Raw genomic sequence first — 17,204 nt, 5'->3', positions numbered from 1 at the left:
GTGTGTGTGTGAGGATAAGAGCGAGCGAGTAACAGTGTATAGTTTGGAGCAGTTGCCTGTTGGTGTTGCTATCACTGCTTTTCGCCCGTTGTTGCCCCATCAACAACACTTGAAGGTTTTTGGAGTGAGTGGGTGCAATATCAGGCATTGATCTTGAAAGACATTTATTTTAAATGCAGCCATGAATTTTTACAAACACACATATAAATGTACATATGTATGTGCAAACATACGTAAATGTATGTAGTTCAAAAGACAGCAGCACTTCATTACGCTCTCACATCAGCTGATTGTATTTGAAAGCGGAAGGGGAAATGAAGAAGGGCTTTGCTGTTATGTCGCGACATGCTGGTTAGTTTTGGACATCTCTTTCTAAATCATATTGCTAATTGATGTGAATAGGTGCGAAAAAGATGTACGCAGATGTAAATAAAAATATCAAATTTAGCAGTTGGATGAAAAATTACAATTTTTTACAGCATGTTATCGAAAAGAGTTAACAAGAAGAGATTCGTATACTGAGAAAAAAATAAACCACATCGTCTTTATTTCTAAGGTCGGTGTTCTGCAGAAATTTCGTTTGGAAAACTGCGTGCAATTGCAAACTCACAACAAACTAATTTTGTTTGGTCAAACTGCAGCAAATTCGGTGTTGTCATATACAAAATTTGAATTTATGCTGTAGGAGCTTCAAAGATTAGGGCACAGTTAATTGCCTATACGATATCATAAAAATATATTAATTGTGAATTGAATTTCAATTTCACAAATTGGGGCTGAGGTTGAAGGTAACTTCAAAAACTGTACCAATATAGAACGTTTTTGGGATCAAGTAAGTTTGATTAAAAATGGATCGAGTGAAGCCTTTGGGGAATTGTGTGATTTAGTTCATAACATTTTTAGTCTGCCTCACGGTTCCGCAGCAACCGAGTGCAAATTTTTTGATTTATCACTAATAAAAACGAAATTAAGAAACAAATTATAATTTAAAACTTTAAATAATATAATGTTGATAATATACAATTGTAATGCACTTTGGATGCAATCTAAAAAAAGTCATAAAAACTGAATTGGCATATTTTCTTTATAAAGAGAAATAATTCAATTTCCCGATTTAATAAAAATTGGTCAATTTTTTACCATTTGGTCCATATTTTGGTTCGAAAAATAAATTGGAAACGGCAACCGTGATCATATGATTGTCTGTGTAACATCGCCACAAGCGACATTCCAACATTGCCAACATTCATGAAATATAACTCGTTAATTGGCAATTTGAAGTTGAAGTGTTTTACACACTGGCGATCAAAAGTGAGTGCTTTGTGTTTTTTCTTAAATATTGGCAACATTAAAATTTGTTTAATTTTTTTTTTTATAAAAATCAAAACCTAATCAAAAACACATTAGTCCAACTTTCAAACTTTATATAGAACTTTCTAAGTTTCTAAAATTCAACAAATTTTCGTCGAAGCTTTTAACTTTTCGGTAAAACAAGTGCAAGTTTCAGTGCGTCATTTAAGCACAAGCGGTTTGAAGGAAGTGACTAATGTCACATTCGAAATAAAGTGCTCAATTTTTAGCCGACTTCACAGAAAGGAGAAGGTTATCAATTCGTCGAAATATTTTTGTTTTATTTTTTATTTATGTATATTGGCGTATAACTTTGGACCACGTTAACCGATTTATATAATTCCTTTTTCAAAGGAAAGGTTTTATTTACCTCACAGGTGGTTTAAATCCCATCAATGTATCATGAAGAAATTAAATTTTTATATGAGAATTGAAGTTGGTTTGGTTGTTTGCTTAAAAATTACTTGTTAATAAACTTAACTATTTTAAGAACCAAAGCTCATAATTCAAGTGCCCTGTGAAGCCAAAAAATTAAATATTAAATTAAAAGGAACTAAAGTTGTAGTAGAGCTAACAATTCAAAGAAGTTTAGAACTTTTCTCTTCCACTCCGAATTGGGAGAGAAACACAACAACCCAATGGGAGAAAATTACTGAACTAGATGGATGAATCAGGCTTGAGTAGGCCATTTCGCGTTTTGAGACAGTCTTTTTTAACATAATTTTGGCATTTTTTATTGCTTGAACGTTTCATTTGGGTGGAATATTATAAGGCTTTTGATAAAACCTGAACCATAGCAAGGGAAAGCTTTCCGACGACATTTTTTTACATAAAAAACGAGCGTTTTTGGTTCTTTCAAGATTCGTTTTGCAAATGGTTCTGCAAACGTTGAACGAATTCTTTAAAAATATGAAATGATCTTAATCTGGTCTATCAAACATATTTTTATGTACCTACATACATATATATGTAATTTTATAACTTGAGCAATTTGTCAGAAAATACCGGGAATTGAATAGCATCGGTAAAGATTTGGTCGAATTATGGCACGAGCGTTTGAATGATGACACTGGCCAACAAAATTTTCCAGCAGATTCAATAAGAGCCGGATCTGAATGTGACCTTTGAAATTTCAGATTGGCTCCAGTTTTTGAGATATTTTGACTTAAAGGTGTCAAAAAACGTTTTATGAACATATTTTGAATCGTTATATTATAAAAAACAGAACATGATGGAATGTTTTAAATAAGATGCAAAGAAAGCCCAAACCCTGTTCTTTTATCCCGAACGATAAAAAAACTATGGTAGTATCTATTTTTGGTAAGCAAAAAGTCGAACATTTCCGCATATTTCAACTTAAAAATTAAATTTTCATGTTATAGCTACTCGCGGTGTATATTTTTTAAACTTTGTTTTTGTAACTCATGTTTATAAAAGTCAAATTTTTACTTTTTGTGCTAAAAGAGCAAATGTTTACTATTTTTTATATCTTATTCAAACTCTTATACCAGACCCCTTTATTCCATTAGGGATGTCTAAAAAAATGCCAAAAATCAGAATTTTGCCACCCTTAACACAAAATATCTCAAAAACAGGATCCAATCGAATATTTCTAATTATAAGAATCAGGGTTCACTTTCCGCGCCCAAACATTTTTGAAATTTTTTTTGGCGCGTATTATTCATTTGGAATTGAATGGAATAAAATGGCATCTGTTAAAACAGCCAACAACAGACACACTGTCAACCAGCCCTTTTATAGCAGCTGATTCAAGTCATAGGACATATATATGTAAGTGTCCCTGAGCTAAATTTAGAAAAAAACGGCCGTAAATAAATCGATTTGGATATACTGGAACGTGGTAATTCGGAACGAAGAACAAAAGATGAGCTGAAATCGAAAAAAGATTAGCATTATGCTAATTTTTGTCTTTGATCTTAGTAGTCTTGTGCATCATGCAATAAAATAATTAAAAATTATCGAGAAAACATAAATCGCAAAAAAACGTTTAAATTTTGATTTTTGTTATAAAAATCATAACGGTTACGGTCACTGGAAAATTAAAAGTTTTTCAGATTTTTTTTCTTGGTAAAATTGTTTGCGCCCGAAGCATCAATACATCTTTGCAATCCCCAAACAACAGCGTTTGGCCTGCAGAGTTAAGAGAACGTTCTAAAAGCAGGATTTCTATCGCTTCGTTTTATGAAGAAACGGTTTTACATGCAAATAAATCTTCAAAATTAAACAATTTTATGACAACATACATACATACATACATACATATGTACATACATATTTGTCTAAAGACTAATTATTTGAAAACAAGTAATTTTTAGGCAAAAAATACAATCGATTTCAATGCTCTTATATAAATTTATGAGTAGATACCGTTAAATTCTTCATGATCCAATGATCGGCATATTTTTTGTTGTTTTATTTATTATTACTTTAATAAAACTATAGTTGTTGTGGCATTTTTAATTGAAATTAAACTCTAAAAAATTAGAATAACTTGGAATAATTATGTGAGATCCCATAAACAAACAAATAAATAATAATAAAACAGAAAATTAAAAAAAAATTTGTTAAGAAACGCTGGGAGTGGGTATCGAATCTGGGTGCTACTGAATTTACTACAAAATAAAACTTGGCATATTTAAGAACCTTATTTTAACATTTTAAATTCACGCTCTCCTCACTTTGATTTGTGATAAAGTGCATTTGAAATTTACGCTGACAGAGTTAAAATTATGATTATTATAAAACACCATATTAATCATTAAAACACCTTTTTCCAACTTCTCTATGACTACGAAACTTTGCATTTAAAACTGAAAAAATACATTTTTTGTGTAGATACATAACTATTATGTACGAATATGTAATAAAAGAATTAGGTGCATTTTTTTTATTTAAGTGGGGCGCTTTGACCTCATTTTTAAGCGGCATAGCCGTAACTACAAAATGGTGGAGTAATTAAAATGGTGGACAACAACAATGGAAGATATTCAACTCTTCTCATGTCGAAGACATCGCAACACTGGTTTGACAACATTTTTAAGCCACATAGCCGCAACTACAAAATGGCGGCGTAGTCGAAATGGTGGACGATAATAACGGAAGATATACGATGCGAATGCTTGCATATGTATATTTTGGTCAATATATATTTATAGATGGGTATAAAGGATTCATGGAAGAATTAGCTTTGCTATATGGCGAATATTACCAATACAATACCCATATGTACATACATAGGTATGTATAATTTTAATAATTCATACGAACACCACGATGTATAGTTTTCAACAAAGTGCTAAAATCTAAAGTTTTTTACATAGATGTACATACATGTAGGTAATACCTTTTTTAACATTTAATAAATGAAACTTGAAATTCATTTTTGCTAACACAATGTAAGCGAAAAATATTTCTGAAAACATTATTATTCTCAATTCCATTGTTCTTATGCATAAACTAATGTAAAGATAACATGAGTTATTATTTTTTAACATATTTAGTTAGGTATTTTTGTTGCGATCGCTCAACGTACATATGCACATATGTACATACATATGTACGAACACATGAATCAACACTTTTACTGTCATTAACATACATGTTTTTATGTTAAAAACAGGAGAAGACATTAATGTTCTCTTATTTTTACTGACCTATATTGCGAGCACAAAGCCGCAGCTCTTCAGCTGGTCATACTAGATTTGACTCACATTTTATATTGTAAGAAAAAGACAAACACATAATTGATAATTGAGAGTTACAAATATTCATAGTCCCCCCTCCAAATTGAGAGAAACATATGTATATATATACATATGAACATACATTGCATACATATGCACGAACGAGAGATTCTGTTTGCGTGAATGAAAGCGCCAGGCCTATCAATTATTATCTGTTTCTTTTTTTCGGTGGTGGTAGTCATAAAAGAGAGCAGAGTGTATATGTGTGTACGCATGTGTAAGTGAGAGGGTGCATAGGTAGTTGTTGGTTAAATGAATTTCACAATAATGAAACTAATTTTAATGTTTCAATATTTTTGATAATTTGATTGTTAAAAATCTGTACTAAGCATAAAAATTATGTCCTTATGTATATGTACATATGTACATATTTATAAGATTAAAAGAGGAAGTATTTTATTATTACGAGCTTAGTTGTCAAGTTATATTTATTACGTACATTAAAGGGGGCTTAAATGAAAATTGCATGATAATTTAAAATAGCTCATAATATCTATGTAAAAAACTTCTAGATGTTGCAAAAATTACATACGAATACATATTTTCATGCAAATTTCTTAAGAAAATTTTCATAGATACTGGCAGTGGCGGTGCTGACAATCTGCAAAATTTATGTCTTGGCTTATTTTCTCCAATTTTTCATGAAAATTTCTTAAAAAAATTTTCATAGATACTGGCAGTGGCGGTGCACACAATCTGCAAAATTTATGTTTTATTCTTATTTTCTCAAATTTTTGTATGTTTATTTTTAATAGATACTTATTTATTAGGAGATTAACCTCAATATACATATCGGATGTTTCATCATTTTTTTCCATTAAAATGTGCTTCTGGAATGTACGTCCAGAAATGTACTGAAAATGGTTTAAAACGGACACGTTTTCGGCTGTTTTTCTGAAATTTTTTAAATCAAAATTTTCGTTGAAAATGCTCTTTCATAGTTACAGAAAACCAAACAAAAAAGCAGAAACTGGTATCAGCAATTATTTAAGTTTTAATAAATACTTTTTTATCAAATTTGTATGCGTTGCGTAAAGGACATTTTTTTCAAACTGATTTGAATTACATACATACCACTGTACGATAAAAGTACCTTACCCATATCGTAATTTAAATCAAATATTGATCAGTTAATTATATTATTTAATTGTACAAGTTCCCCTGTTGTAGCGAAAAATGAAGCCAAATCCTTTTCAAGGATTTCGCAATCCCTTGCTACCAAAATGCGTTTATCATAATTCATTCTGCGCGACTAAGCCAGCACACAGTGGTTCAAAATTGGAATCTAATGTTCATAATCCACCGGAGCCTCCATTTTTCAACCAATTTTTATTAAAAAGCAAAAAAAAAAATATTTTGTTGAACATGTTTTTATAACATTTTAACATTTTTTTGTGTATTTTTTTAATTTTTTTTTAGTGAACTATACAATTGTTTCCCACTAGTTTCTGTTATGTAACATTTATTAACTGGAACATTTTCTTCAAAACTGCTACTTTTTCTGCACTTTGCACAAAAAAATTTAATATAATTAAATAAAAATTCAGAAATCAGGCTCAACTGGTCTATTGCAAATATTGTAAGCTTTCTTAAAAAAAAATTAAGTTAATCAAATGAAGTGAAAGACGATCCTGGGCACAACTTGCCCTGTGCTTTATAGATTGTAAAACTGACCAATGTTTTCATTATATTTTATAAGGGACATTTTTATTTTTCATATTCTGCGTTTTAAAATTTTCCGCTGAAAAGTGCAGAGCCGATTTAAAGGACAGTTTAAGTAATAAAGGACAAAAGGCGTCCTTTATTTTGAAAAAAAAAAATATAAAGGACAGGGGGTTAAATAAAGGACTGTCCTTTAAAATAAAGGACGGATGGTCACCGTAATATAACGGCATTTGAACCTCTGTTGTCCTGAAAGCTAGCAAATAGCATTCTTCTCTGCAGACTCAACTACAGTGCTTAGCAGAACTTCACACGATACCCACATATTGACAAGATTCGACTAATTATTTTTAATTTTAATTATTTGTCTATAAGAATATAGTTTGTTATTTCTCAAAAACCATATAAACTCAAGTTTCAATCTTCGTGCAACATTTAAAAAAATCAACAAACTTTCGTAAACATTTTTTTAAATAGATTTCTTAGAAATATTTTGAGTATTTTTAATTTAATTAAAGGTAGCCTACTACACAAAGTAGTAGTAGTATTAAAAGGTATACAAAAGTAGCCCTTTCAATTTTAGTGCAACAAAGTGCAGGTTTAGAGTAGCTATGTATTCCGTTGATTTTTGGGACCTGTTTTGTTGAAGGTTTTGCATATTTTCTCCATATAAAAAAAATTTCGAACATACATTGCATGGAAGAAAATGACTGGCATCGTAAACAATAAAAAATTGCCAAAAATCAACAATTAATGTGCTACAACAGCATACTCAAGGTCTTTATAAGAAATCTAATTATAAAGCTCGAAATTTTCAAGATTTTAACATTGTACAAATACTGAAAATTGGATTTATACCATTTGTGTTGAAGAATGAACTATGTACATCTACTTTTATAAAAACATAATTAGTTATGATAAGCACTATAAGTTTGTGTGTGTATGTTTTCAAATGTTCAGTTTGAGTAATTATTTTAAAGTTATTGCCTACAAATAACAAATAAAATGAACGAAAATTGAAAACGTTTTCTGTACGTTTTCGTATACGAAAAATGTACGAAAAAGGCACTGCCCTTGAACGTACGTTTCTCTGCTGGCTGGATATATTCATATGTATGTATATGTGTAGGTATGTATAGAGAATTGTCTTCTTCGAAACATGACTCATCTATAGTGCCCGTGGTTAAGAGAAAAACTGAGCAAATAAATTGGATACGTGGTCATTGTTATGGACTTGACTAGTTTAGTGCAATCCAAAATTTAAATTTCCAATAGAAAACATTCCAAATATTGACGTTTAACATACATAGAAGTGCGACTTATTGCTTGTTTTGACTTTTTTGTATTTTTAATGCTCATTAATTTTTTATGAAAATATAGCTCATTATATAACAAATAACACATAAATTTCCAACTTCGTACACAAATTAAGAAAGTTCAACAGATTCCAGCAAAATTTCATCAAAAAATTCAAATATTTTAATCAGAATTTAAAGAAGTCAAGTACTTATGCAGTTTTATAACACGTTCTATTTCAGAATAGTTAATAAAGCGCCAGTTTGGTTTTTGATAGCTTTTTTTTTTTGCTAGTGGTGATAGGTATTTTATTCCATATAAAATAACCTCAAAATGTTTTCCACTACTAAGTTTTTTTTTTAATTATGATCAACAAGTTTGAAATTTTGATACTCTTTTTTTTGAAATTTGTGTTTTTTTGTTATTTTCGTAGAAATCTTTTAATTCGGATTTAGACATATGGTGTTTGCTATGTTATGAGCTATACTTAAAAAAAAAACTTACGAAAACTAGTCAAGACTTGTCAAAATGGCGTACTCCTATTGTTTTGTAAACCACTGTCTATCAAAATGATATAATTTTTGAATACCTTTACAACGTTATAATATAAGATATTATCTTCTGTATAAAAATTGGCCATCAAATAAAATGCTATAAAAGACGATTTAGATCTTTTTTCAGTGTGTCTAAAAAATATTTACATTATCCGAAAAAAAAAAAAAAAAAAACATTGTTCAATAACTTTCTTTAAGGTGGTGTTTCCAATAACCTTAAGTGGTCTTGCCAATAACCTTAAGGTCTATCGATTCCTGTAATAAAGTAAAAATTATATTTGAAATCGGTGCGACGTGTAAAAAAGGTTTTCATATTTGTTTTGAGGCTAATGAATATTTGAAATGAAAACTGAAAAAAAACGATCAGTAACGGCATCATCGTCGATCTATGGCCAAAAATCTGTAGTTAACTGCCGATTCTTAGTTAATTATGCACTGTGAATTTGGCCCTTAAAGTCAAACATTTGTCTGTTTCTTTAGAAGTCTTGGAAAAGAATTTTCAAAATCGCACCGATTTCAAATCATACGAAATGTAAAACAATTTAAAGAAACAAAGCTCTCACGTACATTTTGTTATTGTGGAACTAACGCTCCTTTTCATTTAGTTGGATAACAAAGTCAGATAAGTCTACTTCTGCTTTAATTTACCAGCAAAATTCAGAAATCATTTCAATTCCTAGTAAACCTAAATTAATTAACAAAATAACGTCAAAAAGTAGGTATGTAAAAAAATGAATTTCTGCTAACTTCACAACCGCCAACTCTGATAGTCGGTGTGAATACTGCTTTTCTGTACCTTCACTGCTCTCTTGCGCCGCCACTGTTCCAAGGTTTTCTTCCTGGGTCATTGCACTGTGCTCTACCATCGCGTACCACCTAAGTCGGCATATGGGTCGGGATAGCCGCAACGCCGCAGCACCAGCTCGGCTAGGCACAGACGTTTGGTGTCCCAACCATGCCAGTGAACCGGGCGAGTTTTCACATTCATACTTATAGTATTTATATACATACATACATACATACATACTACATGTGTGCTTCCTTTATGTATATGCTTTCATACATACATATATATATAAGTATGTACAGTAATATGTACAATATACTAAGTGGTAAAATATATAGTTGAATATGTGTCTGTATGTATACTATATTATATATGGTAAGTATGTTTCTCTATTCAAAATCATTAGATAATTTATAATTATGCTAGCCAACAAAATTTTGCAGCAGCGGTTTTGAGAACTCATTCCAATTGTAGTTTTTGCGTAGATTAAAAATTTGGCTTTTGAATTATTCAATTGACCCCAGTTTTCGAGATAATTGGGATTAAATGTGTCTTAAACGAAAATTTAGCAACTTTTGAACTTTATATAAGAATGATGTAATGTTATATCTTTTGATTAGCATAAAAAGAAAACTTAAATGTTGCCCACTTATCCTAAAAGATAAGAAATCAGACTCCGCAAACATTAGTCACAAAGGGAATTTGTTTTCAATATTTCTATTCTTTTTTTTTAAATTCAAAAATGTGGCGCATGCAATTTGAAATATTCAGGACTATCACAGATTCCTAGTGAAATCCCGTCGTGAAAAAATCTCCCGTCACGAAGGCGGGAGAAATGCTATCAGCATTCGTAGTTAGTGCTGCGTTTGGTTTTTGTTTGTTTTTATGTTTTGGTTTAATAATTCTAAATCAAAATAAAATAAACCAAAATAAAATAAACCAAAATAAAATAAAATAACTCGAAATCAGTGATACCATTCTCAGGAATATCGAATTCGCGTGAGAATTTCGTGGTCAAAAGGTACAAAACTAAAGCGAACTTACACTTCTCCAATTACTAAAAAAAAAAATTGAAATATTTTACAGGTAAATTGGGCTCCTAAATGGTAACTACCCAGTGGGGAAATGTAATGTATAGTAATCGAAAAAATAATCAGTAAAACAACCCTTTTCACATTCGAAAATGCATTTTTTCCCAGGGCGATGTTTTAAGAAAAGAGGGGCATTCAATTTTGCATTACCTAGTATCGACAAGTGAATGTGTTTTAATATGAAATTTTTGGAACTTTTTGAATCAATTGCAAATGCTGATTACATAGTTAGCAGTAATATAATCGAGAATTCGTAAGAAATACATTATATTATTTATCAAGCATGTAATGCATTACTACTTTTCCGATTGAGTACGTAGTACAAAATTTAAGTGAATTTATATGAAAAACTTATAATTTTTCAAAAAAGTTTTAAAGCCTTATGTTTAACCACCCTAAGTCTTTACTTGTATGCGGTTAGCAAAAAGTCCAGTATTTTAGCTTCCTTTTCTACTATTCTTAAGATTATATTCCACGGCTGTATGTACATATCTACATTTCGAAGTTCAAAAAGTGACAGGGTTTTTGACACTTTAAAATCCAATTATCTAAAAATCTAGAGCCAATTAAATAATTTGACGGGGGCCAATTCTGATTGTACGGAAATAACCATATTAGAGCTAGTAATCGCTGCATGCAGTTGTTAGAATTTTTTGTTGGGCTATATTATCGTTTTGGAAACTATTTCTTACATCTGTATGTATGTATGTAGGTATGTAATATTTCAGTTTTACACTTGCATCGGTTCATTTCGGTTTGCGTACACGCGTCGTAACACCTTTACATTCATCCAAAACACAGTACTCACCATCTATGAATACCGGAACATTTATCTCTTCAACTGTAGCAGTAGGCGTTGCTCCACTCATGGACGAGGGGGACACATGCTCGTCGGCACCTGTCAACTGAATCCCAGCCATTGTGGCGAGTGTTCTTGGTGCTTGCGTTTGCGTTTGCGTTTGCGTTTGCGAAAATTGCACAGATGTATGCAACGATTGTTGCTGCTGCTGTGGCGCACACAATTTCGTATAATTGCTTGTTGCTGTATTCTCTGCGGAGTTCAATATTATCTCCGAATCCTGGCTCTGGTTCGGGCTCAGATTTTGGCTCAGATCCTGATTCTGAGTATGAAATGGTGAATGTAACACTGTCGTATAGTAGACGGTGTCGGTGACTGCCGAATCCGTCACAACTGGCGTTTGCCTTTGCGTTTGCGTTAATTGCGTAATCGAATTTCGATTGTTTGTCGGTAGACCTTCTATTCGCAGCGGGGATGTTAAAGTCACCAAGTTTGAGTTTTTCTTTGTTAGCGAACTCTGTTTCACTGCAGACGGCGTTGACGGCGAGCCTGGTAAAAAGGGTACTCTGATTGCTGAGGCACGAGAACTTGTTATTCTGTTTGATCTTGCTGCTAAGCGCGCTCTCTGGATCTGTGGTAAGCTTATCGCTTGCGTTTTCTGGGTTTGCTGCGTATGCTGCTTCTGCTGTTGCCGCTGTTGTTGCGGGCGAATTTGCACGATTCTCGGTTGCCCAGTAGAGGGCGCTGCTGTTATCACCAATAATCTTTGCGATGGTTTCAGCTGAATTGCTAGAGTTTGGGGCTCCTCTTGCTGGTGCGTGCAAGCCAAATTCGTTGGGGCCTCGTAAACGTGCGCTTGTAATGGTTGGCGTGGCTCCTGGATCGTCAATATTATCTTGTTTCGTGTTGCCGTATTCGTAATCCTTTGTGATCTTGTAGCTGCTGTTGTTGACGTCGGTTGTATAAATGTTCTTGTTGTTGTGGTTTGATTCGCTTGTGGGCCTTGATTGGCAAGTCTGGGTTGCGTTGAAAGATGCCATTTTGAACAGGGCTATTTTTAGTAATAGGACAACAATAATAGCAACAACAGCAAGACATTTCAATACGCAACGCATTTCAATTTTTCGTTTATGAATTTCGATTTCAGTTTCGATTTAGTTAGATATACATATATATAGTATATATATATTTTTTTTTGGTTTCAATTCAACACCAAACACATTTTCAAGTGCATATTTTTGTAGATGGGATTCAGTTTATTATTTATTTGTGTGCGCGCAAATTAACACCAAGATTTGACAGGTTATATAATTTGTATGAGTGGAGCAAACGCAAATTCGATATGGAAGAAAATAGATAAAAGAGAAAAAATAGTATTAATAAAGATTCAAAAAAGACGAAATATGTAGAAAAACATAGATATGTATGTATTTTCATTTTCGTTGAAGTTGATGAACATGGATTTGTGTGGACAAACGGACTTATACATACATGTAGTATATACAAACATAAAAAAAGGATACGTAAAGTGGTATTTGGTAGATATAATGATACCATTTTAAAAATACCTACACGAACTCTCAAACTTAGGCCAACTCATTGGCGGTATTCTCTTTGCGTGGAAAAAAGTTCGAAAATCTTTAGGATCTCGAAACTTTCCCTGAACTGTAAAAAGTCAAGATTTTATTAAGTAAACCTTTTCCACCTCGTGATTGTATGGTTTTTTGATACGCGCTTTGTAAATAAACCTTAACTTATACAATTAAATGGCAGTATACATTTCTTTAAATACATACTACAATATTATTGTTATCCGATGTAATTAAACTATTATACTTACATATAACCCTGAACACTTCAACAATTTAATTTAACAATTAAGAAATTCATAAACCGTTTTAAGTAGTGAAATTGTAATCGTCTTTACTATACCTTGCAGGTCGCCTAAAAGTATTTTAACAGTTATGTTATAATGGAAAATTTAACGGGTTGAAATCATTACGAAGCTTACGACATCTCGTGAATTCCCTTAAATAACAAATTCAAAATTTTCTTGTAAATATTATACTAAAATTAGGGAAATATCAGCAAGGTTATTTTTATGAATGTAAAATACCGATATGAAATATAATCCAAGTTGCGCTTCAAAAATAAGTATACTCTGACGTTTTGACGAATTTATAAAAATATAGTTCGTTCAGCAGCAAAAACTACAAGAATATTTTTTTTTAAGATCGTACAGGACTCGGGGGGAAAATGCATGAAATTTTCAACTTTACTATTCGATTTCCTAGAAAAAGTTTGAGTAAGCAGTTTTATAGCCCACTAAATTTTAGTGTAATAAGTGCAAGTTTAGAGTCGCTAAAAATTCCTTCCATGTAACGCATGAACAAAATCTTTTTTATATGAATGAATATACGCAACACTGTCAGCAAAAAAAACATATATGTAATAAATCAACGGTAATTTTTATTATACTAAAATTTAATGGGCTACAAAAGTGCATATTCAGTACTTTTTCTAAGAAATCAAATTGAAAATTTCGATGAAAATTTAGCCGCATTTTCCCCGAGTTTTGTATGTAATTAAAAAAAATTTATGTCGGCGTGTTTGATAATCTTATTGTTATATTTCATTCATCTTCCAGACAGAAAGACGGACAGACAGACAAAAACTTAGCAATATTTCACAGTATTTTAACGATTAACTGGCCCCTTGTGTAGTTTGAGATACCCTTTCAATAGAAGCTTAATAAAAGTATAAAATTTTACAACCAAAACTAATTTTTTTTTTTTAATTCAAAGTTAAATCTTCTTAAGTAACTTAAGTGTTCCGAAACATTTTAACTAAAAATTTGCCAGCAAAACATAAACAAATCCTTTTTTCATACTTATTATATAAAAATTGCCGGCCGGGAACCCAAATACTATATCCAGAAAAAAGTCAGCTAAAAATGTTACTCTCAACACATGAATTGGTAACCAAGTATATATCCAAATAATGTAACTATAACCAAATTATGTGTTGAGAGAAATATATTTATCTGACTTTTCTGAGTGTATAATCCTATCTAATGGTGATTTCTAATTCAAAGGTAAAGGGTGATCCAATTTTATGTTCGTTTCTTAAAATGTCCCACTCTTGTAAGGCAAAAAAGGCACATTCTGTGCCATTTGAAGCTTGGTCAGGGGAGATGGTTGCCCTGAAAATCAGATGGGTATTTAAAACGAAAATATTATGAAATGCGTGAACCAGACAAGGGCAAGAAGGCAAAAGCATGCCATTTAAGTGTCACATCAAACGAAATCACCATAAGATAAGAATTGTTAAATATATTACTGTATTTTTAATTGTAATTGTGCATTTGTTAATGTATTACATAATCCAATAAAGTATACATACTTAAATTGTTATGGCCTTATTCATAAAAAATAAAGTAACTTTAAAAAAGGTTTATAAACTGAAAAATGTATGCAAACGTCACTTTGTAAAGCTCTTTAAACCTACTTTATTTTTTATGAATAAAGCCATTAGAATATAAAAAAATTGAAATTTTATTTTACATATTTTGTATGAACAGAAATTGCAGACAAATTCATTAAAAATAAATTTAAATTAAATTAAAATGCTGATTGCAATGCGGCTGCAATCGCTTGTATTTATTATGAATAAAGCCATTATTTTGCATGTAAATTTTTTTAAAGCTGATTTCTTAATGTTCTGTGCCTCTTTTTTGATGCAATATCAAAAATTCTACGATGTTACCACAAAAACTGATTTCTTTCAAATGAAAATATGACTGTTAAACTAAATAGTTCATTGCCGCTAATAGATGGCGAGTATATTGCCCTTCATGAGCAAAGGGGGGTCTCCATTGGCAATTTATGTAGATTTTGACATTTGTATCATGATATAAAGTTTAGCCTGTGGAGCTGTGGTGTAGTGTTAAATTTAAATATTATATAATATAATATATAGATTGATACTGTTTTTCTATTGGGTGAACAGTAAGATTTACCTGAGCTGGATCGATTTGAAAACATTTTTTTTTTATAAATCAAATTCGTTTTTATAAATCTTTTTTTTTTTTTTTTTGCAAAATATCCCCTCAGATAATGACGAGCATAAAACTAAATGAAAATAATGAGATTAATTGATATGTTTTCACACCGGCACAGCTAAGGCAAATCTTAATACTTTTCCGAAGTATTTTGGAGAAAGTCCAAAATATAATAGATTTTATAATTCCGGTGAAAAAACAGTAACTTTTCGTGAGGCACCCTATTATTAATATACAGTTTTTCCAATTGAAGCGTATCTAGCAAAATTTAAATTTAGAGTGCCGTTACCAAAATTTTTAATTAGATCTAAATAGACGGAATATCTTTGCAGTTTGCGTATTTATAGAAATGATTTATATTCAAAAAGTATAGTACAAATATGTAAATATATATAAGCCGTTTATTTTGAAAGTAGCATACGTCACTTCACATCTCTTGTGCTTAAATGACCGGTTGGTTACTTGCATCTGAACACGTCGGTTACTCGTTAGACTTCATCAACCAAAGGTAGAAGGTTTTGCCGTTAGTTTATAGATGCATTCGATCACAAGTAGCCGTTCATTTAAGCACCAGAGGTACGAAGCGACTTATGCCATTTTCAAAATTAACGGCACATAAATATAATAAGTAAGTATCTATAATAAGTAGTTAAATAAACATTAATACTTAGATGGTGTATGGGATGTGTATGAATACAAATCGTTTTTCTCAACTTAAGTTTACTTACTTTTAACTCACTGTTGTAAAGAAACAAAGAAATTGTAGGGGAACCTCTAAACGGTCTCTAAATAGAGCCTTAGATGCAGTTTCCCTTCAGACTGTAATGAGAAAGAAAGAAAATAAAATTTTTATTGAAATATGCTGTATAACCAAAACTAGGATTTAAAATATATGTATGTACATTAGAGGGGTCCTTAAAATAATTATATGAGCATTTTATTTCCAGTCTCACGCTCTCAATCGGTATAAATTTTGGTCTCGATTGGAGACGGTTAAGGTGTGTCGCACAGCACAGGAGGCAAAGTTCAGATTCCTCTATAGAGACTCAAAAAATTAAAATTAATCTTTTTTTCATCTAATACCCAAAAACGATACTACCAACACAGTCAAATATATCACATATAGATTTTGGTCCCGATTGAGTCGGTTAACGTGTCTCGCAAACGGGTCAAAGGCCAGATGCCTCTATGGACTCAAAACTTTAAAAATATTGTTTTTTAATTTAATACCCAAAATCGATACTACTAAAGTCGAGGATATCACATTTAGACTTTGGTCCTGATTGGAGTCGGTTAAGACGTCTTCATAGGGTAATCTGAACTTTTACCTCTGTGCGACACGCCTTAACCGACTTCAATCTGGACCTAAATTTATGTGTGATATCTTCGACCTCGGTAGTATCGATTTTGGGTATTAAATGAAAAAAAAATGTATCTTAATTTTTTGAGTCTCCGTAGAGGAATCTGAACTTTTACCCCTGTGCGACACGCCTAAACCGTCTCTAATTGAAACCAAAATTGATATGCGATATCTTCGACTATAGTAGCATCGACGTAGGGGCTGAGGCTTAGGAAATCTGATGTAAAAAATTGCTTTCTACATTTAAGGACCACCCTAATGTACAAACATAAATTGCATCTTTGTAAATTTGAGGAAATCTGGTAGATAAATGTAAGGGATTATCTTTTTTTGTATCGTAATCGCAATCAAACTTTGTTAAATTTTGGCATTTCAAAATAAAAAAAAAAACGGTTCGGTTCGAAGGCCGAAAAAGCGGCAGTTCGGTTCAAATCTGGCTTGTAGCGCTGAATTTTGCTTAGAAAACATCGAATTAAATTTT

The 17,204-nt window shown here is 31.5% G+C and overlaps 1 protein-coding gene across 2 annotated transcripts in view; it reads right to left on the bottom strand.

Moving 5' to 3' along the window:
- Nucleotides 1-17,204, bottom strand: part of LOC118737337 (probable serine/threonine-protein kinase roco9) — a 47,686-nt gene that overhangs the window by 10,297 nt on the left and 20,185 nt on the right. For both annotated transcript variants that reach the window (XM_036467776.1, XM_036467775.1), the window contains exons 2-3: nt 16,092-16,182; nt 11,313-12,354 (exon numbers count right to left, since the gene is read on the bottom strand). In XM_036467776.1, coding sequence (XP_036323669.1) covers nt 11,313-11,424 — 112 coding nt within the window. In that variant the 5' untranslated portion in view covers nt 11,425-12,354; nt 16,092-16,182. The remainder of the gene's footprint in view (nt 1-11,312; nt 12,355-16,091; nt 16,183-17,204) is intronic.

Source organism: Rhagoletis pomonella, unplaced genomic scaffold, assembly GCF_013731165.1.
Source record: "Rhagoletis pomonella isolate Grant_MI unplaced genomic scaffold, Rhpom_1.0 Rhpom_scaffold_00004, whole genome shotgun sequence".
Lineage (NCBI taxonomy): Eukaryota > Metazoa > Arthropoda > Insecta > Diptera > Tephritidae > Rhagoletis > Rhagoletis pomonella.
This window is presented reverse-complemented; position numbering and strand designations above follow the sequence as displayed.